A 23,316-nucleotide genomic window follows, 5' to 3' on the forward strand; every position below is an offset into this window, starting at 1 on the left:
CTTGCAGCTGTGTCCTCGGGCGGATTGATAAGGCACCACTGACCCGGGGGTCATTGAGTTTTACCGCTTGCTTGGGTTGGTGGTGTTTTACTCTGACTATGGAGCAGGAGGATGTCACGGCGGGTCAGGGACCTGGCCCCTGTTCTGCTTTGCCCATTTCGGCTCAGTCCATTCAGCTGATGATCCAGTCGGCGGTCGCCGATGCCCTGGCGAGGCGAGATGCGCAGGGTCCTTCCTCGCCGAAACGGCCACGCAGGGACCCCTCTCCTATCTCTGAGGAGGAGGGGGAGGAGGAGGATCACCATGGACGATACATACAGGGCCAGGACCTGCGTGAGGTCCTGGCGCACATCAAAGATAACTTGGCCTTCCCGCCACCTGCAGCGGAGGAGGCGTCAGAGGACTTCTTTGTCCAATATCAGCGCAAGGCGCCGGACTCCCTGCCGCTCCATGCCTCCATCAAGAAGGTCATCGAGGGGGAGTGGCTGGACATTGATAAACAGGCGTTTCCACGGTATCTGGCGAAACGTTACGCTGTGGAGGAATTCACCAAGGACTTCCCTCCGATTGTGAAGGTGGACTCCCTGGTAGTGGGTCTGTCGTCCCAGGGTTCCATCATTTCGGAGGACGCCTCTCCCTCTGACCCCGTGGACAAACGCGTGGAGGCTGCCGCGAAGCGCTCTTATGCGGCTGCTAATTCCTCCATCCGGGCCTCGGCCTATTTGTCGTGCACGGTCCAGTCTCTGTTAAGAGATTTCCAGTCATTGGGGGAACTCCTGGATCAAGGGGCTGATGTGGTGCCCACGCTAGCCCTGATGGAACAGCAGACTCGCCTACTATCGGACATTTCCTTTGACACCCTGGGTGCGGCGGCTGCCGCGGGGGGTGCTGCGATCCAGGCCCGACGACAGATCTGGCTGCGCCATTGGAAGTCGGAGGCGGCCCAGAAGACTCTGCTCATGAAAATTCCATTCACAGGGGCTAAGTTGTTTGGTCCTCCTCTGGAGGCAATGATTAAAAAGTCGGCTGAGGACCGCAAATTGCTGGCACCCATCAGGTCATCAGGGCCCCGCTTCCCGGGTCGCGGCCGGATTTTCCCCTCAACTTCCAGGGGTAGGGGCGGCGCGCCCTTTCGTGGAAGGGGTCGCGGCCGGGGCGCACCTTACTTCGGAAAATCCCGGTCTCAGCCGGCGGCTGCCACTCCCTCTGCCACCCACAAGTCCTGACTTTCGGCCATCTCCCTCCGGGGGGCTCCCTGTGGGGGGCCGTCTCCGCCACTTCATCCTGGCGTGGGAGTCTTCGGTCACGGATCTTTGGGCCCTGCGGATTGTGAGGGAAGGATTGTCCATCTCCTTCTCCTCCCCTCCTCCGGATTTTTTCCGCGCTACGCCCCTTCCTTCCTCCCTGGTCAAGAGACGGGCTTTGCTGGCCGGTGTTCAGGACTTGCTGGAAAAACAGGCCATCCGCCCGGTCCCTCCGTCACAGCGGGGCCGGGGCGTCTACTCCATCCTGTTTCTGGTGAGGAAGGTGTCTGGGGAGTTCCGCCCTGTGTTGGATTTGAAGGGGTTGAACGTTTATATTCCTCATACTAAATTCAAAATGATCTCTCTACAGGAGATTCTGCCTCTTCTGGTGCGGGGCGAGGTGGTGGCTTCGCTGGATCTCCTCGACGCCTACCTACATGTCCCGGTTCATCCGAATTCCCAGTCCTTCCTCAGATTCTGCGTGGCAGGCTCCCACTATCAGTTCCAGGTACTTCCGTTTGGCTTGTCTTCTGCCCCGCGGGTTTTTACTAAGGTCCTGGCCCCCCTGGTGGGTATTCTGCACCGGGAGGGGATCAGGGTGTTTCCTTACCTGGACGATTGGCTAATCTCTGCCTCTTCTCTTTCCAAGGGGATGCTGCACGTCAGGAGGGTCTGCGAGGTCCTGTCCACCCACGGCTTCCTGATCAACGAGCGGAAGTCACATCTGTTGCCCGCTCAGGACTTGGCATTTATTGGGGGTCGTCTGGACATGGTGCGGGGGAAGGTTTTCTTGCCTCTAGGGCGACGGGACACTTTGTGGCGGGATCTGGGGTCCCTGCTGGATCAGGAGTCTGCTCCGGTCCGCCTTTGGTTGCGGGTTCAGGGCCTAATGTCAGCGACCATCAATGTGCTCCCCTGGGCTCGCCTCCACCTCTATCCTTTGGTCAACCACCTGCTGTCCTTCTGGGACCCCCGCTCGGAGGATTACGAGCTTCTGGTCCCGGTCACCCCTCGACTCCGGACGGAGTTGGGGTGGTGGTTGGTGGAGGCTCACCTCGCGGAGGGGCTTCCCTTCTTGGTATCCCCATCCAGGGTGCTCACGACCGATGCCAGTCGCCTCGGCTGGGGGGCAACCTTGGGCGGGGAGTCGATTCAGGGTCGGTGGAATCCCCTTCAGTCTCACTGCTCCTCGAACTATCGGGAGTTGAAGGCGGTCCTCCTGGCCTGCCATCATTTTGCTCCGTCACTGCTGGGTCACCATGTCTTGGTGCGGACGGACAACCAGGTGGTGAGATGCTATGTCAACCATCAGGGAGGGTGCAGGGTGCGCTCCCTCTGGTTACTGACTCAGGAGTTGTGCACATGGGCGGAGACTTCGGTCCTGTCCCTTCGGGCGGTCTATCTCCCGGGGGCCGACAATGTGGAGGCGGATCGACTGAGTCGGATCTTTCCCGCGCTGCCGTGTCTCTCCTTGTCACCGAGGATGTTTCAACGCCTGGTGTCTCGTTTCGGTCTTCCTCTGGTAGATCTGTTTGCGGACGGGGACTCGGCCCTTCTGCCCAAGTTCTGCTCTCTCCTCCCGGGTCCGGGGGTATGGCGAGTGGATGCCCTGTCGTTCGCTTGGCCTTCCGGACTGCTGTACGCATTCCCCCCGTTCCCCCTGATCCCCCGGGTCCTCTGCAAGATCCGCTTGGACAAGGCCAGGGTGCTCCTGGTGGTGCCCGGCTGGGTCCGCCGCCCCTGGTATCCTCTCCTTTGCGATCTGGCGGTTCAGGCCTTCTGGCCGATCCCGGATCGGCCCTTCCCCCTGAGGGGCCCCCCGCTCCCGGAGTCGGTTTTGCGCCGGCTCCATCTGCAGGCCTGGCTCTTGAGCGGGTGACGCTGCTGGCTCGGGGGTGTTCTCCTGGGGTGGTGGATTTACTACAGGGCTCCCGCAGGTCTTCCACCTTGTCGTCCTATGCCCGGCACTGGGCTTCTTTCACACGCTGGTGCGATCTGCGGGGTTCTGACCCCGCCACCGTGGTTCCCCTGCGGGTCTTGGATTTCCTGGCGGAGGGGTTTTCCTTGGGCTTGGCCCCTTCTTCCCTGAGGGCCCAGTGGGCGGCCTTGCGGGCCTTCCGCAGTCCGGATTTCGACGGGCTGGATGCCCTGGTGGCCCGCTTGCTCCGGAGTTGCTTTCTCCGTCGCCCGCGGTCACTCTGCCTGTCCCCTCCGTGGGATCTGCCTCTCGTGCTGCGGGCGCTTCAGGGTCCTCCCTTTGAACCCCTGGCCTCGGTGGCTTTGCGGTTTCTCACCTTCAAGGTGATTTTCCTGGTTGCCATGGTGTCTGCTGGGCGGATGGGCGAGCTGGGGTCGTTCCTCCGCTCCCCGCCCTTCTTGCGGGTGTTGCCAGACCGGTTGCTGCTCCGGCATGACCCACGGTTTCTTCCCAAGGTGCCTTCCGTGGTGAACCGGGCTCGGGAAGTGTCATTGCCTTCTTTCCCCCCCGGCACGGATCCTGCCTTAGCCTTGCTGGATGTCCGGCGGGCAGTGTTGTTGTACCTTGAACGCACATCTCCCCTGGCCCGGTGTGATAGCCTGTTCGTTACTTTCGGTCCAGTCCGCTCAGGCCACAAGCCCTCTCTCTCCACCTTGAGCCGCTGGCTTAAACAGGCTATCATCCTTTCCTATGCTTCGCAGGGTTCGGGGGTTCCTGTGGGGGTCCAGGGGCGGTCCACGAGGAGTGTCGCTGTGTCCTGGGCCTCCTTCAGGGGTGTCTCCACGGAGGAGATTTGTCGGGCGGCGACGTGGTCGTCCCCCCACATGTTCATGGAACACTATCGCGTTGTCTTGGGGGGTTCTGACCAGGGGGACTTCGCGGGGGCCGTTCTCAGTGCGGGAGCGGTGGCTCCTTGAGGTGTGTTTCTGTTATGTCTAGTTTCAGGTTTGATGCAATTCCTGTGTACTTTACTTATGCTGATTAAAGCCTGATGTTGGTTTACCTGCATCACCGTGTGGTGTGGTTCTTCTGGTGGTCAATGAAGCCTTGTTGGCTTGGGTATTTGCTCACTTTGTAACTCAGGGGGCGAGGAAGACTTACGAGGAGGTAATGCCCCGGTTACTTACCGGTAATCTTCATTACTCCGAGTATAGTCTTCCTCGCCACATGAGTTCCCTCCCCCCCCTCCCTGTCTGGCTATCGGCTTCATTGTTTGCTTGGTAGGTCAGGCTGTTGGTCGGGCCGGTCCGCCTCTTATAGAGGTCAGGTGGGACTGGTCGGCCATGTTGGGAGGGGGTGGGAGGTGGTGGTTTTTTGCTTTGGAGGGTTCTGTTGTGGAGCTAAAGCTCACTTTGTAACTCATGTGGCGAGGAAGACTATACTCGGAGTAATGAAGATTACCGGTAAGTAACCGGGGCATGTGCGTTGCATCACATGCGCCTATTTCAGATATATTAAATAAGGTGTGCCACGTCACATGAAAGCAGATTTACATCCAGTGACCCCAGAGGGCTGTGAAGTCCATTCTTCCTTCAGAAGACAGCGCCCTGGAGGGCATGAGGCGAAAAGGTTCCCTTCTTGCTTCTTTGGATCTCTCAGTTAGACAGACATCTGTGCCATCATGCAATCACAGCCCTGCCAAGTGCCACGCATCACGCGTTTTAAGGCACATTCCCGCATCACCGCATTTAAAAATAATTATCACGCATTTATAGTGCCTCTTCACTTGTCAAGGAACTTTGTGTCAATGCAACAAGTGTGCAGCCAGCACTCGTTGGTTTACCTTTAATGCGATGCAGGCAGTGTGAGCCGGTGTTCCGTTGTTCTTAGGATTGCTCCTTTTAGTTACATTAAAGGACAGTCAGGTAAAGAATAAACAGATGGGAAAAAAGAGCCGGTGTTCCGTTGTTCTTCGCAGTGCTCCTTTTTAGTTACCTTTCAAGACAGTCGGGTAAGGAATTAACCGTGGGAAAAAAGAGCCTGTGTTCCGTTGTTCTTTGGAGCGCTCCTTTTAGTTACATTGAAGGACAATCAGGTAAAGAATAAACAGTGGTTGGGGGGGGGGGGGGGGGGGGGGGGAGAGACAACGCGTAAAGAACAAGAATGAAAACATGGAAGACCGGCTGAAACAGAATGAAGAAAAATCAAAGAAAGGAGAATGGGGTGTTTTTAGTTTGTCACACTCTTCCTCCATCCCTGGAAAGTTACGTTGGAAGAAGTCAGCCCGGAGCCAAAAGCCTGCAGCCCGAAGGAAACCTCGCATCCCATGTTGATGACGTCACACATTGCTGTATTTTGCCTCAACACCATCCGTTTGATTTCAAATGTTCGGGTGGTGCAGTATTTTCTCCCTAGCTGTCAAAGTGCGGGTGCTTTATAACTATGATGTCCACACCCAGCTGGTGCCGGGCTCTCTGGGTGGGGGCAGCACCTCTGCGTGCTCACCCCCTTGATTTACTACATCTGTGAACTGTTACTGCAGGCAACCAGCATGCTTTCCTCCCCATGTAAGGTTATAGTTGTGTTTTTCTTTTCCCACACTTTAGTGCTGTCCAGTGTGCCCGACCTATCATGAATACACAGGAACCCACTCTTCTGATGGAGGCCGGCAACCCCCGTTCTTAATTTAAAAAAAAAAGATGCTTTATTCACACGCCCTCTAAAGCAAGATAAGAGGAGATATTATATTTCCTGGTCCTTTTTATAAATCTCCCACTTTATGGACCGAGTGAAAAAGCACACGAAAACCAAGAAAGCAGCCTTTATTTTAATGTAGTACTCACCTTAAGAATTATAAACACACATTTAGGAGTGCAGTGTTAGCGTGCAACTCACTGAACAAAACGTTTGTGTTCCCAGGTTCTGCACCTAAACAAAGACAATAACTTAAGTTCACAGTGTCCATCGCTCTAGACTCACACTTACTCTCGAGCCTCTGGGGTGAGTCCGATACCTGTGAGTACTGTTCCTGGACAAACTTGCACTGCCAGACTATGGACACCTTACACGGGGTTTCGATCCCTGACATCTTTGTGCCGCTCTTCCCTTTTATTAGCCAAAGCTCAAGCGCCTAGCCTGAGAGGCATGTGCACCTCTGGTTTGCACACAAACGTTGACGTCAAACCAGAGTTCAGACCCTTGCTAGTGGTGTAGTGACCGTTAAAGCCAAACAGCAGGCAAGCTTTTCAAGTACAGTGCCATAAATAAACAAACGTGCTCGGTAATAATTATTTTTATTAGGGTTGACTAAGCACCTCACTCTCGTAATTTCTGGTGCTCTGCAGTAGTTTTATAATCTTCTTAGAGTTTCTTACTGCTCCAAAGGGTGTCATTTCTGATATTTACATGTTTCCCTCTCCTTCATTGCGTGGTTTTGCTCGCGAGGAAGTGTCACACATAGTGGTTGAAATGTCACTCATAATTACGCTGAAATTATGAAAACGTCACACATAGGAATTTGAAACCTTGGCAGTTATGCAAGCAACATAATCATTTGATTTGAAGCGGAAGAAAAATCAAGCGGGGGAAGTAGAGCATCACCCCGTACCTCTCCTGTAGGCTCCACAGTGGTGGTAGGGCCGAGGGCCCCTAACGAAGGGGTTCTGCAAATTACCCAGCACTCCCCTGCCGAATATGTCTCTCCACTGAGGCAATCGCGCAGTGGTGGCGTGCATCACAGGAGCAGAGTGCGGGGGACGGCTAAAAATGATGGCCAGGGCAGTCATTGGTAGGGCTTTCGCGCACTACAAGATTGACGGCCCTGGGACCCACTTACACGGTACGCCGCGCACCGGCCACCACCACTATGGTAGGTGGTGCGTGCGTCAGTGCGTGGCGTGCACTGCAGCCTTTGTAAACAGGTGGGCTTTCACAGCGTAAAGTGTCCACTGTGCCGTCGCCCCCAATTTAGTGCCACCTAGGGCAGACCCCTCCCCCCAGCTACTCCAAGAGCAGGAAACAAGAAGCAACAGTGAAAATAAAAGTGGTGTCCTGTGATTTTGGGTAAATCACTTAAAATACAAGCAGTGATTTCGTAGGGGGGGTGGGTACAGGGTGAATGGGTAGGGAGAGACGACACAGGGCTATCAGGAAACAAGACGCAATGGTGAAAATAAAAAAGGGGAGCGAGTGGAGAGAGCACGCAATGGGACTGGAACAGCATTTGAGCTTGTAAATTATTCTATATGGCAACATATAAAAAACAGTAATGAAACGGCATTAAGTTATGTTATGTTATGTTATACTTTATTTTTATAGCGCACGGCTACTCCAACGGAGTGTCCCGGCGCTTTGTTTGGCAACTCAGAAAAAAGAAACATAGCAGAAAAAAGATTTCCAGAATAACATAACTAAAGAGTAAAAAGCCAGGTTTTTAGATTTTTCCTAAAGGACAATAGATTTGAAATGCTTCGTAGAGCCAGTGGCAAGGTATTCCAAAGCTGGGGCGCCCTCACACTAAAGGAGCGCCCCCCCACACGGGCCTTCCTGACCCGGGGAACCACCGCAAGAGACAGAGACTTCGAACGGAGAGCTCTAGTTGGACGATAAAAGGCAAGCCTGCGCTGAAGGTATTTAGCTCCCGAGCCAAAGAGCGCCTTATGGGCCAGCGTCAGTGCCTTAAAAACTATCCGCTTTCGGATAGGCAGCCAGTGAAGTGACTGTAACAGGCCGGACACTCTGTCTCGTCTGCGGAGGCCAAAAATGGCACGCGCCGCCGAATTCTGCACAACCTGAAGCCGCTGCACAAGATAATCTGGGAGACCCAAGTAGAGAGCGTTGGCATAGTCTAATCTTGAGCCAATCAGAGCTTGCACCGTGATCTTCCTATGCCCTTCAGTGAGCAAAGGGAGGAACTTTCGCAGCATCTTTAAGATTCCGAAACATGTGCCCGAGAGGCCCAGAATCTGAGATTTCATTGTCAGATTGTTATCGATTTTAACACCCAGGTTTTTTGCCACCTGGGATGCCTGAGCTGGAGGAAACATATCGTTTGGCCACCATGCCTGCCAATCCGGGTCTAAGGTACAGCCAAAGAACAGCACCTCCGACTTGTCGGAGTTGCATTTAAGGCTGTTCTGCCGAAACCAATTAAAGACCGCACTGAGACAGTCCCGAATGCTCTCTCCATCGAAGTCCTCCCCTCTCCTGCACGTGAAGAGAAGCTGGGTGTCATCGGCGTAGGAAACGATCTGGGCCCCGAAAGACTCCGCCAGTGCCGCCAGAGGGGTCATAAAGATGTTAAAAAGAGTCGGGCTCAACACAGAGCCCTGCGGAACTCCGACTCCCAAAGGCGGCATCTCAGCGGAGCTGGAGGGGACCCAGACCGTTTGGCGACGGCCCGCTAGAAAAGAAGTAAACCAGCTGAACACCGTCCCCCTCAGACCGATGTTATAAAGTCTGGCGAGGAGCCCCTCATGGGGGACGGTGTCGAAAGCCGACGACAGATCGAGCATGACAAGCATGGCTCTCCCTCCCGAGTCCAGAACCTCCTTGATGGCCTCAGACACTTCTAAAAGCGCAGTCTCGGTGCTCACATTGGGCCGGAAGCCAGTTTGTGAAGGGTGCCGCAAATTATTCGTCTCCAGAAAGGCGAAAAGCACGCTATGTACGTGCTTTTCCGTAATTTTAGCTAACGCTGGAAGAAGCGAAATAGGCCTATAATTAGCCAGCACCTCGGAGTCAGAGCCCGGCTTTTTGAGGAGGGGGATCACCATGGCCTGCTTCCATGCCTGTGGGACCAACCCCTCCCTCAAGGAGCGGTTCAAGAGTGGGTTGACCAGCGGGTTAACCACCTCCGCCATACTTGCCAAAAATTTGGCTGGACAAGGGTCTAAAGGTGACCTCGATTTAAGGTTGGTCAAAAGTGCCAGAGAAGTGGCAGGGGAGATGGGCGGGAAGACATACAAAGCAGGATCCGATATGGGAGTAAGCTGTGAAGGGTATGCGGTCAGAGCTGCCGGATCGTGAGTTCGATTCTTGCCGTTGGATCAACATCCTATGATTTTGGGCAAATCACTTAAAATACAATTAGAGATCTCGGAGGGGTGGTGGGGGTTGGGTGAAGGGAGAGACAGCACAGGGTGAGCTGTCTGCCACGAGCAGGACATAAGACGCAATGGTGAAAATGAAAGTGGGCACTTTGTTAAAAAGCGCACGCCCTCCAAAGTAAAACAATAATTAAACCTGCAATGCAAAGGCCGATGGAAAGATGAACCACAGCATACGTGAAGCGAACACTGTGCTGATAAAAGAAGCTGAGGCAAACAAGAAGAAAAATAGTGCGCACAATGGATCCTATATAAACATAGCAAAAAAAACATGTGTAACAGGGGCAGTCTCCTAGGCAGTTTGAAACACAAAAAGGCAGGACTAATTAAGCATGCTGACAAACCAAAAGCATGCATTTATGATGGGCATGAACTGGAACAAATGGAAAAGATGGGAAGTGCTTCAAGCCACAGTCTACATTACAGCATGCCTCGAAAAGCAGTGCATGTGCTGCCAAGGCTCGACCTAAAAATTATTTAAACTTAAAAAGGTGGAAGAATATGCATCTTTCAGATCATTGGTTTCAAGGAAATTTCACAGTAGCAATAATGGCCTCACATCTAACAAGGTAGCCATTTTGAATCAGATCATTCTAGTATATAAATTATATATAGGTCCCGTTCCGTCTAATAGTGGTCAGAGTCTTGCCATCTAAAGACATGATACAGATCAAGAAGTACTGCTTGTCTGCTCTAAAGCTGTGATGTATTTTTTTCTCTTCATAATTCCTTGGGTTTGAAATACATTTGAAGTGGACCCAGTTCTAGAGCATCATTCACCAGGAAATGCATTGAAGCACAGTCTTAGAGAGATTCTCAGCAGTGCCCACTTGTCCAAAGTTAGCATGTCCCACATCTGATGATAACCTCAAACTCCATTCGCCATCCTCCTCCCAAGCTGAAATGCTGTGCTAAGATAAGCAGCAAACATGGTAAATTGAATAATGATCCTCCTGCAATCCCCCTAGCCTCACCTCTGCACACCTAGTCTCTTCTCGGTGAGTATTCTCGTCTATGAAAGGAACAGTTTAGTGAGGCTTCTGTTAGCTGCCAAGTCAAAACCTGAACTGACACAAAGGACTGACAATATGCTGGAGGCAGTGGCCACACATTGAAAATAAAGTCCCTGAATTTTTTTTAACATTTTGTGGCAGAGCTCCAAAAGAGTTTAGAGCATGCAATTATTTTTAGTAACCTCTAATTCTTCACATACTCATTGCCAAAACAGTTGTTGTAGGGAGTTGGCTCTGTATATACAATACCAAAGTGAGGTATAGTGTGCACAGCGTCCAGGGAGTCCCCAGAGGTATAGCAGAGGCTAAATTAGACAAGGATTAACAGCTCAGTTCAGTTTCAGTTCAATAAACTTTATTTCGATTCATAAACAGAATCATAAAAGTATACAATATAAAAGGAACAATCAATACAACTACACTAGCATCCATATTTTACATAATATATATATAATCACAAAACTAGAACAATTCATCTAAAAAAAATAAAAAAGGTTTAAGGTTTCCATTAGTGCTAATCAATATCGTCTTCTAATAGTGAGTGCCAGCCTAATAATACTAAGCACAGCAGTACATATAGCTGGGGTAGACAGTGACATTAGATGCTCGTATCCCTCCTTAGTTACAGTGTCCAACATTCAGTAAAACAGGCTTAATAAACCGATTTCTAGGATCTTTATACAAAGTACAAAAAAGAAGGAGATGCAGGGTGCTTTGTGAAACCTTATTATTGCAGGGACAAGGGGCTAGCCTCTCACACCACCCCACTTGTTACGGAAAAGCAAAAAAAAAATGAGTATTCAAACGAAATCTTGTTAAATAAAAACGCCATTGGGTGTGCATAGTAAAGGATAAATAAAACTGCTGCTGCAGGTTACCCCTGTTATATGATGTATAATTAATATTTCTTGACATACCCAGAGTAGTACGATAGGCATTTTTAATTATCAGCTTTCCACCCTTCTCAATAGATTTGGGGTTTTCATATATATGTCCCAAGCCAATTTTATGCAGAGTTCCCCTAACGTATGACAACCATGGGATCTGCATAGCATAATCAAGTTTGGTGCAGTCTTTTAGAATTTCTTTCGTGAGTTGCAGATCTTCAGACTGCCAAACTTTGCCCCATAAGAGCAAAGGAGAAACATGTATGATGTCACTAACAAATTCTAAACCCATCTCGGTATGATAAAAAATGTTTGAAGAGCCAGAAGGGACTGATAAAAGACGCTTTATAAACTTGTTTTCCATAACTTGAATCTTGGTACAATTATGTATCCCCCACACCCCCGCCCCATATATTGCAACGGGCAAGCATTTAGCTTTATACAAAGTTTTTAATTCTGCAATCGGTTTTTGACCCAGTTTACTAGAAAAACGAAAAAGGGCCTCTATAGATTGAGTTGCCTTTTGGACACAAGCTAATATTAACCCCTTCGATGCTCATGACGAGCTCAGCTCGTCATGAGGCACGGTTGAGCTGTGCTGATGACGAGCTGAGCTCGTCATGCAAAAGGGGATTACTCATAGTTCAGCATCGGGGGGGGGGGGGGGGGGGGGAACCTCTAGCAGCCAAGGTGTTAAGGGATCCCAGCTCAGAGTTTTATTAAATAAATTTCCCAGGTAATTAAAATTATCAACTTTTTCAATGGTTAAATTATGTACCATGTACCTATGAGTTTTTGCCCCTTTAGGGCCAAAAACCATAGCAAAAGACTTTGTGAAGTTAACCCTAAGATTTAGCCCTTGCATAAAGTCATTAAAGGCATTCAAACAAGTTTGCATGCTATTAGCAGTGAGGGTCATTAACACAGTGTCATCTGCACAGGATAACATAGGTATCTGCTTACCATTTATCTTAGGGAAATCTGAGCAATGTTCCAACAGAAACCTTTCCAAGCCATTTGTGTAAACCAAAAACAGAAAGGGCGCCAGGATACAGCCCTGGCGAACACCTTCAGTAGATGGGATAGGTTTTGTCTTCTCGCCTCCCGGGCCAAATTTTATCCTCACGGTGGTGGCAGCATGTAGTCTAAGAAGCAGGGTAACCAGTGGTTCCTCAAACCCCATGGCCTCCATCATCCGCCATAACTTATCTCTACATACAGTGTCAAAGGCACTGGATAAGTCCATGAAGGCCAGGTGAATACAACCACCCTTGGCCTTCCTGTACTTACCCATAATTAGAGCCAGATTAAGACACTGCTCTGTAGTCCCTTTGCCTCGCCTAAACTCATACTGCGAATCCACGATGATACCAGATGATTCAGCCCATGTTTCCAGGCGTGCCAATATCACCCTTCCCATCAGCTTACAGGATGCGTCTAGCAACGAAATTGGCCTGTAACAACACAGGTCACTTTTATCACCTTTTTTAAAAATCAGTACCACTACCGCCTCTTGCCATGAAGTAGGGATACGCCCAACCACAACCGCTCTAAATACATTCAGAAACAATGGAGCCACACCTCAACATTAGATTAAAAAAGATCTAAAGGGACTGCATCAGACACCTGGGGCGTTTAGTGAGATGCCCTTCCTTAATGCTACCTCAACCTCAGAAAGAGAGAGTGAGAGACTAAATGTTAGTGCTGAATCCAAATGGGAATCGCTAATTCCCTCCTTGTCTGTTGTCAAACAGACCCCTTTCGGGTTACATTTTTTTGCATAGTGTGCTTCCCAAATATCCCCCGGTATATGGGTCACCATATTGCCTTTTTCCTCACTATTTAGGAATGGGCGGTTTATTACTTCCCAAAATTGCCTAAAATCCTTCAAATCAGAAGCTTTTTCTAGATCATCCCATGCCTTCTTCTTTAGGTCTAATTTTCGCCTCCTAATAGCATCCCTATATGCTCTCCTTGCTTACTAACCAACTCCCTATCCCGGGGTACTTTGTGTAGTGCCTTTGTTAAACTTGTTTGTGCGGCCGAACATTCAGCATCAAACCATTTACACCCTCTTGGTTTTTTTGTTCCCACAGCTCTTTTTGTGTTAGTGTAGGCAAGCAGTTAGGCTTAACCAGAGGGTGTGTTAAGCATGTATTGTATTCACACATTCTAGACTGATAGCACACACTCAGAGGCTGAATCCACACCACTTAGATAAGTATAAAAAAAGAATACTTATGTTTCATTCTAGAACGAAGCAGGACTTAGCACAGGTAAGTAAAATATATTCTCAAATGCAAGACTTTACAAGGAAGTTGAGTTATGGTTGCATTTGCAATCATTACAGGTTTGTATCAGCTTTCTAAACTGTTTAAATTACACAGTAATTACTTTTGTAATACTTTTAGATCACTTTTGGATTACATCGACTACTCGGGGTGGTATGCATAGATATTACACCGGGGATATCGCAATACAAGGTAAGTAAGACTTTTTTAGGTTTGAAGTTTAGTAACTTTTTCTTTTATACAAACTTCAGCTCAACACAACGTTTTCTGAACAAAACGTCACAACATTCCTTCCTATGAGGAAAAAGTGTTAGCGGTTTCTCAGGTAAGTAAACAACTTACGAGTGAGACTTTTGGGTGTTAGGACTAAGGTTTCTCAAGGTCTAGATAGGCACTCAAATCGCAGCACTGGGGTGGCCTGGTGAAGTGTAGGGGGCCTTCAGTCAGGGACTGGTTACGAGCAGGCCACTCAGGTCTTGGAGCAAAGCTCCTGGGGTTAAGGTCTCAAAACTATAAGCAATTGTGGTATTTACCGGAGACATTGTTTTTTCCATTTTTCTGACCACCTTTTCAGCTTATTTTCTTTCGATATCTTGTACAGAATCTACTTTCACCTTTGTATATACAACACTCACTGCACCACAGTCACTGAGCACTCCTTTTCACTTTATTATATGTCACTACGATTTTGCATTGAATAGTGACAGCCTTACAAATGCATATTAAGATTGCTTTATTTAACAATAAGTAAAATCGTTTTTTGCGAACGCATACTTGCCTGTGTTTCTGTGTTCCAACAGTATTTAATAGTTGTGATACTTTATGATTTATCTAACATTTGTGAAGAAATTGTTCTTTCCCAACAGAACCATTGTAGCTTTTCATAAGAATGGACATAGACACTGTAGGGGTACAGGGCTCCTGCCACTGTACCCTCATTTGGAGCTAGTGTACCCTGCTAGAGGGTTGACTTACCTAGGACCCAGGCAGTGAGTTGCAGGCATGGCACTCAGGGATGTGTGCCATGTCGACTCTTCACTTTTCTCTGCAGCAAAACACGCAGCCTGAAATTGCAGTGTGTGGGTGTCAAGGTACAGGGCCTCTAAGGGTGGCACAATAGGTGCTGCAGACCTTAGAGGCCTTCCCTTAGAGTGCCTTTGGTACTCATGGTACCTTTTACAAGTGGCTTACCTATGGCTAGAGATGTGCCAATTGTGGGTTCAGAAGTACCGATTTGGGAAAGAACACAGACCTTGGGAACCTGAGTGGCAGGGACCCAGGGCACACTAAGTCAAAAGTGCATCATGTGGCAGGCTAAAAGTGGAGGGTAACCATGCAAAAAGGGGCAGTTTCCTACAGTCGTTCCCCATTAAAGGGCATGCAAATAACATTTGTGCGCACCTCTACTCAGAAACCAGAGACTCACAGTCAGAAATAGCTCTCTAAATCAGGTCTGAAGTTAACTGGAGAATTGCTGCATCTGTTGTCCAAGGCAACACTTCAATACATATCCTCACACCACCTTCCATTCTTGGTCAACAGTCTGTAGTGAGGGATTTTCTCAGTAAGAGTATGTCCTATTTGTCTCCTCATCTAGGTGAGGTACCCAAGACAAAGGATGAATACACTGGTATGCTGCACATGAAAGCTTGATAGGACTATGTTGCTTATTTCTGATATCATGAGGGAGTTCTAGTCCCTTCTCAAAGGTTAGCTGTTTTTCCGCTAAATTTGTGGAAATTAAAGACTCTTCACAATCTATGGGATGCAGAAAATTTGGGGTTAACATTTGGGGGTACTGCGCGGCGGGTTTCATTAAGCGGGCGGGGCCGTGACGGAACCGTTCCGTCACAAGCACAGTTCACCCGCAAGCCGTGACGGAACGGTTCTGTCACCAGCGCAGGTGAGCCGTGCGCCCGCCCGCGACCGTTAGCGCTGCGGCGGAATAGCCGCCGCAGCGAAGGAGTTAAAGCACTCTTTTGGTCTGACAAGGTTTCTACAGTTATTATAGGCTTCAGGGTATTTGGAAAGGCTAAGGAAACTAGGGGAACTTCTTTGCTAACTCTAAGGAAATGTAATGGAAATATTCTGTCTCCTCTTTGTCAGATATGTTTTTCAGAAGCAATTCAGACTGAGTACCTGACCTCTGTTCTCACTCGATGACGTAAAATGTCGGAGATATACTTTTTCCAACAATGTGTTGTGAATCAGTGAAAAACAAACGCTGCAGACATAATTAAAGTAAATGCATGGAAAGTTAAATAAAAAGTAAGAAAATAAACTTATATAGAACTTTGTCATGCCCAACAACTTAAAGTTAAAAAAGTGTACAATTAGAGCAATTTAAGCACTGTATTCATCACCAGTCCTTATTTGCCAAAATCAAAATCCAAAGCTATTTTCGATTCCCAATCTACTGTTTCCCTTCAACTATACTTGTGCTTATGATCAATGGTGAAAATAAATTGAAGACTTTATGTACATTGAGGCATCATGGGCTACGGGTCAACATGATAATGGTGTATTTAAGACACACCAAAGGGCAAACGCCAAAGTACAATAATTTTGCACAGCATGTGCATTTATAATAGAGTAGTGGAAAAAAAACGGTAAAAGTTTCATAATAAGATCCGAAGCTTTTAGGATGTAGTTACTGAACTAAAGGATAGGTCCAACACAGAATGCCCTGCTGGCATGCTTGCTATAATAGGATCCGCAACCATAATACCAATGATGGCTGTGACTTGAGTGCTTAGAAAAATAAGTGCCAACTTCTCAATAGATTTACCAGGCTGACAGCCCTCTCAATGATATACTGAAAATGTATTTGCCAAGGTAGAAAGAAGGAAATCAATACTATGGATTTGGAAGCTGGCCTGCATTTAGAAAGGGGATCAGGCCCCCAATGCAATAAAATCATCTATAACCTTAAATCTCGTAAGATAGCCTCACCACATTATCCTCTTTATCAGCTGGTAAGTAGGCTTGCCCTGCCAAAGGTTTTGGTGTCTCGGACATCCTAAATCTATCATAAAACAGTCGGTGTGTAGCCTCTGGGACCTGCTGTATATAATGTTGTTGCTGAGTAGGAAATGTATAGTAAGAAAAACAAGGGTACCCCAATAAGTGAACCTGGGGTGGAATAATGTTTCAGAAAACAGTGCTTCTTTTGTGGCCAAAAATGGTCGGAAAAGGGGGACGCAAGGGCAGCGTCAGAATTTAGGGACAATGAGCTTAAGTCTAGAACAATACTTGATATCTCAGGGATCAATAATTAGTGTGACCAGGGACACGTCAGTCAAAATAACGTTTGTTATAGAAATTTATGAAAATATGCAAGTCATAGTTCAGGTGCTCACATAGAAAAGTGACAGCAAGTGTGATGTGATAAGTGAGGATGACTTAATATATATACATCGCATTGACAACACATAGGAGATACTCCTTATGAATAAATTATACAGAGTTCTTGTTGTAGGGGGGTCAACAGCGTTTCGATCTCAGCTGTTGGAGCTCATCTTCAGGACATAGCAAATGTGAACAGGCTGAATTCTAAACCGGGCATTGCCGGGGAGAAGGTAGCGAAATTAGGGCAGAGGGCCGGAGAGGGTGTGAAATCTGTTACTTGAAAAAAAAGCGATGAATAGCTCCCACTGTGACTGGCGTCCGCCAGTGAATAGTACCGACAATTACTATGGGTGGCGCGAGGGAGAACCGCTCACTCCGGCGTCATCTGATCCGTTACGGACTTAAATATCAAAGTTGTGCAGCGTGTCAATGGTGCCTTAGATTTCTTTGGTAGTCAACTATTTTAGCAGGACGGCATTAGTCATCCTGGAAACGAAGAGAGGAGCAACCTTCCGGTTTCTCTGGAGGACGCACGGAGTGTGAAATAACCTTAGTCTTTTGGAATTCATAAAAATAGAAATGCACATATCCCTATCCATAACATAGGTTAGGAGAGACTGTTGAATACATGTACTTGGAACTAAGGCACACACCACCTTTTTGGTCTACTGTGCTAATTTTTCACAGATTACTCTTAGGTGGGTCACCATCTTATTTTAATGTTTATTTCTCGATGATACTCTTGATTTAAAAATATAGTACTGGGTATCCCCTATAAACACTTTGCCTGTACTCCTCCAAAGACTCTTTGGGATATTTAAAAGAGAGGTTAACTTCACCTCTGAGGCGGAAAGCCGGAGGAAATTCACGCTATTGTTTAAAGTGTTCTCTTTGTGTTCTACATATTTTAAAACTTTGTTTCCTGCCCTGAGCTCTGTGCTGGGCTGCCTGCCATCAAAGCATTACACTTTCAGCGGATTTTAGCGCTGGTTTGTGGTGTTTGTTGATATCTGCCGCCATCGCCTGCCGCGAAGCCACGCCCACCTCTCCTCTCCCCTAAAATGTGCTTCCCACGTAAGCGCAGCGGATGAGCGCAGCGGGAGCGCCGTTTGCGCGCCGAAGGCGCGCCTAAGGCAAGCCCGTCTGCGCCCGTCATCGCCAGACCATCGCCTCTCGCCAGTCCCCCTGCTCAACTCGTACCATCTAAACTGCAGTACGATAGAAACTCCCTCCTTGCACTTAAACCAGACTCAAGATGCAACAAACTTGAAGGCTGCCTAGGACAAACAGGTCTGTACTGCAAGTCATGTTGTTTTCGGATACCTTTACCCGGGCTAGTTAGCCACAATACCACTGCCTATAAGCAATACTCCCTTTCCATTCTCCAACTTAATGTCAGATCTCTTGTGAAACACCACGCCGAGGTGTTCACCCTCATAACAGAGGAACATCCTGACATTATGTTTATCTGTGAAACCTGGCTTCACGATGACCAAAACAGCATCCTAAATCTCTCACTGCCCGAGGGTTTCTCTATAAAAACCATCAATAGAGACTCTAGGGGCGGGGGGATAGCTGTTGTCTACAAATCATCTTACAACTGCACTTTTGAAAAGGAAGCCATTTGGGGCTGTGAAAGTGCAAGATTTAAAATCTCCACCAGTCCCCAGTTCACCCTCTCCGGACTATATATCTACCGGCCCCCTGGCCCCACTGCCAGGTTCATTGAGGAACTCTTAGATGTCGCTCACACTCTAGTGATATCCTCTCCCAATTTTACCATCCTGGGAGACCTTAACTTACATTTCGAGTCCCTGACCGACCATATCATTAAGAACCTTCAGGCAGACCTCACGGCCCTTCAGCTAATCCCACTCATTCAAACTTCCACTCACTCGGCCGGCCATTTACTGGACCCTGTGTTCTTCAATCTTCCAGATGCCTCGGCTGCCCCCCCTAAACCCATGGGGTGGACTGACCACTCCCTTATTAAATTCACCCTGAAGACCAGAGACTCGATTGTGAATAACACCTCCAGTTCCCGATATAAGAGGCCGTGGCATAAACTGGCACCTAATGACCTTACCAGCAAACTAGGTAACCTCCACCCTAACCTCTCAGACGGAGATATTAACTCCGCCTACGCGGCCTTTCAAAACTGGATTAACCTAGGACTAGACTCCCTAATACCAGCAAAATGGACTAAAACCCGCAATACGCCATCTAACCCATGGTATAACGAAAATCTTTTAACCATGCGGAAAGACTGCAAAAGGGCTGAACGCCAGTGGAGGAGAGACTACAAGGACACCGATAAAGCTGCCTACCTGCTAAAATTGAGGTTATACCACAAGGCGGTGCGCACCACCCGTGCTTCCTTCTATGCGGAAGCAATTAGCTCCAGTAAGAATCCTTCAAAAACTATTTTTGAACTTGTTCAAAAACTTAAAGATAGTCCTAGTCCTACCTCGGGCATAACCTCTGCACAACAATGCGAGGAACTTGCCACCTTCTTCACGGAAAAGGTAAAGAAAATCTACACCTCCTTCCCTCAGATCCTCCCGGATACCTTCAAACCACGTGAGCCCTCGTCAGACAGTCCCAGTCTGTCTCTCATCCCCAGTTTAACATCTGACGAACTCGCCAAACTGTGCACCAAAGTTAAATCCGGCTCGCCCACAGACGCCATGAGACCCGCCAAATTCCTAAAATCTCTCGAGTTCTTCCTCCCTTCTTTGACTACCCTACTTAACCTATCATTCTCCTCAGCAGTGGTCCCCACGTGTTGGAAGCAGGCCTGGGTCTCTCCAATCATAAAAAAACCTAACCTGGACCCATCACAACCAGGAAACTTCAGACCAATTTCATTGCTTCCATGGGTCTCCAAACTGGCAGAAGCCCATGTGAACAAGGTTCTAGCCAATTACATGACGCAACACCAAATTCTAGACCCATCACAAAATGGCTTCAGGCCAGGATTCAGCACCGAATCCGCCTTGCTGACCACCATTGAAAACTTACGGAACATTCTGGACGCCAGTCAAAGTGCTGCGCTGATTTTACTCGATCTCAGCGCAGCCTTTGATACGGTCTCCCACTCCATCTTATTAAAACGTCTCGAAGACATAGGTATTAAAGACCTTGCACTAGAGTGGTTCCGATCATTCCTAACAGACAGATCTTTCCGGGTCTCTGCCCCCCCCCGTTTACATCAGAGCCTCACCCCATAGAGCAAGGCGTCCCCCAGGGATCGGCGCTCAGCCCGTCCCTATTCAATCTTTATGTCCAGCCTCTCGCCGAAATAGCAAAAGAATGGGACCTGACACTAGTGTCGTACGCCGACGACACCCAGCTCGTCATCTCCCTGACTGAGGGCCCCTCGATCTCAGCGGCGAGATTTAAGAACGGGTTAGAGGCAGTTGCTCGCTGGATGTCACACAACTGCCTCCAGCTGAACGCTGGGAAAACAGAGGTGTTGCTCTTGGGCAAAAACCCTGAATACTGGACTGATCACTGGTGGCCGTCCGCACTGGGCCCGACCCCCCCCCAAAACCGTGGTAAAAAACCTTGGTGTCTGGGTGGATGCATCCCTTACCTTCCAGACCCACACTAAGAAACTGGCTGCCACCTGTGTGGGCCTGTTGAGGAACCTTCATCCTATTCTTGGCTTTTTTGATCGCCATACGCGTCAACTGATAGTCCAATCCACCATCCTGGCTCGACTGGACTACGCCAATGTCCTTTTCCTCGGCCTTAATAAAGCTGAGATGGCGCGGCTTCAACGTATTCAAAACTCTGCCGCCAGGGCAGTTGTAGGCCTCCCTCGAAGGTGTTCCGCAAGAAACACCATCCAGAAACTACACTGGCTACGCATGGAAGCCCGAGTCCAGTTTAAAGCCCTCACTACGGTCTTCAAAATTCTTAAGACTGACTGTCCTGGTCTCTTGCGTCCACTCCTAGAGCCCTACACCCCTCAGCGGACCCTACGCTCCTTGGGTCAAAACTTGGTTGTTACCCCACGTATAAGGCTAAGCAGAATGGGCGGTCGCTCTTTCAGAGTCCTGGGGGCAAGACTCTGGAACTCCCTTCCATTTCACATTCGCTCCATAACTAATCTACTCGCCTTCCGCAAAGCGATCAAAACATTCCTTTTCTCCCCATCCTAATCTCTTATTGCCCTCTCCGTTCCATCTCCCCCTTTTTGGTTTTGTTATAGTTTAGCGCCGGGACGCCTCGTTGCTGGGGCAGCTGTTCGCGCTCAATAAAACGTTATAACAAATAACAAATATAACAAATAACAGGTTGATACCACTCCACATTCATTATCACTAGAAAACACAGAATTGTTGCTCTGCGATTCGCCAAGAGGCAAGTGATGAATATATCTACAGTTAGCATCAGTACAATTAACAGTTGCAGATACACATACCAGTTTTATTTTTTAAAAGAAGTGTACTGTGGAACATGCAAAAAGTGAAATTTTGATTAAGTTTTATATACTGTAATCACTTCTTAATGGAATGACCATTACAGCATACTTACTAACACAGTAAATTTACCACTCAGTAGTTCTGAACGGAGGGGTTCTTCATCAGGATTTATATTGTAAATACCCTCTTTCAATCGAGTATTCTGTCAAAAAACACAAGACAAAGAATAATTACAAAGCAAAACTGCATCTATTCTTCAGCTTATAGTGCTATGCCATGTACTGTAATTTAAAAAAATTACATTAAAGATATATTTTCTTTAAATTACCCTAAGAATAACTATACTTTAAGACCCAATTGCAGGCGTGTGCTAGGCATTTAAGAATGATTTTATCTAAGTAGAAAAGAAAAATGTGCAAACTCAGCAGACAAATATGAAAAATGCATCCCTCTCAACTGTACCCACCTACACATCAACTCAATATTACCAAAGTTTGCAACTTCATCTTTTTCTGTCATTAATAGAAGAATATTTTTATACAGGTTTCACAGGTAATAGTTCATATTACTATGGTATTTGCTGATTCCATCATTAAACGTTTAATTGTGTGGTCAGCTTGGACGAGAAGTTACAAGAGAACAGTGACTTTGGTGGCCATTTTGATGGCCTCATCAACTGCATTGCGGTCTCCTAGCAAACCTAGTCCCTCCCCTTTTTTTCCAAATCCCACAAGTAGAACATGTTGGAACTGTTTTTGAGTTATTTATTATCTGGTTACTGTAGGAAGAGTGCACCAATATTCTTGTAGTCTTCATTAGTAATTTAATGACTAGAGAATTTGTGAAGGAAATAATTCATATCCATTTTGCCTAATCCGATTAAAATAGATTTTAATTTAACCTGTTAACATTTGTTTAGGGGGGTTGAGAATTTCTTATGGATGAATCTAAGAAAAACGTTCAAGGTTTCCTACACCAAAGAGGTTTAAAGAGGAATGAAACCCTTTCATAAGTTGAAGGACTTTTTATCAGGACATAAAAACGAAATATTTCTTAGAAATGTCACAGATTTGGCCAGCAATTCAGGCATCTGCAAATGCATGTAAAAATGCACGTAAGATTATTTCTTCTTTTAAGATCTTTGTTTTTTACAGCGTAACAACAGGAGCATGCAATCATTGAAGCGGGAGGAGTGCATATAACAAATATACTTAGACAGTTTGAGTGTGAAATAGTACAGTTCACAATGGTAATACAAGTAGTGGAGGCCACATAAATAAAATGTATGGGTCAGGGCTACCCAAGGTATGGGCGTTCTGTGACATATAGCCTATCAATTTCATCCTGTCATCTCTTGGAATGTTATAATTTCAGAGTCAGTGATGATGCGATAGAACCTGAAAAGAGCCTAGTGACAGTTGATGTGTCATCGTTGGTGAAGGTGCTTAATAAAGTGTATCTCTTACCGTGAGATGTTTTCAGCTCATCTTTCTAAGGACATCACAATTTTGGCTACGAGGATGGGATCAGGATTGAGGAAGCACCTTAACAAGGCAACAACATAGTGTGACGTTGGTTCCTGGACTTCGGTGTTTGTAGAGTGAGGCTGAAGCTTAACCCTGCCGTGCGTCCAGATGAGGGTCTTCTGTGTCTCTATCTGCTGACAATTAAATTCCAGCCGTTCCAGCCAGGCTGGTTGGGTCGTTACCACATTCAACTTGATTCAAGTTGTTAAGCAGTTGTGGAGCACGTCTAATGCAGTATGGACCCTGAGATGCGGCGCTTCCTAACTGGCAATGAGGTAAGTCGCCTGTGTCTTTGTAGAAGCGGAGCAGCCTAGTGAGAGGCCAGGAATACCACAACTTGCGACGACCTGCAAAACCCTGCAAAACCCTCACCCGCAAACCCGCATACCACACCACTGTTGCTGTAGCGGGTTGCGGATCACAGCAGCGTTCGTGAGCGGCAGGGAGCGGTCTCCCGCGAGCTGCAGGAGCAGCAAGAGCCTCCCAGCCCGGCAGGAATCACAGGGCACTGCCGAGTGCCTTCCAGTACGGTGAGGAGCCGTGAGCTGCTTT

The 23,316-nt window shown here is 47.8% G+C and overlaps 1 protein-coding gene across 3 annotated transcripts in view; it reads right to left on the reverse strand.

Annotated features, from left to right (window-relative positions):
* LOC147727877 (tyrosine-protein phosphatase non-receptor type 9-like) overlaps nt 1-23,316 on the reverse strand; it is a 1,887,882-nt gene that overhangs the window by 1,477,483 nt on the left and 387,083 nt on the right. For all 3 annotated transcript variants that reach the window (XM_086961826.1, XM_086961825.1, XM_086961827.1), the window contains one exon: nt 21,351-21,440. In XM_086961826.1, the coding sequence (XP_086817952.1) occupies nt 21,351-21,440 (90 nt within the window). The remainder of the gene's footprint in view (nt 1-21,350; nt 21,441-23,316) is intronic.

Source organism: Lissotriton vulgaris, chromosome 3_1, assembly GCF_964263255.1.
Source record: "Lissotriton vulgaris chromosome 3_1, aLisVul1.2, whole genome shotgun sequence".
NCBI classification, from domain to species: domain Eukaryota; kingdom Metazoa; phylum Chordata; class Amphibia; order Caudata; family Salamandridae; genus Lissotriton; species Lissotriton vulgaris.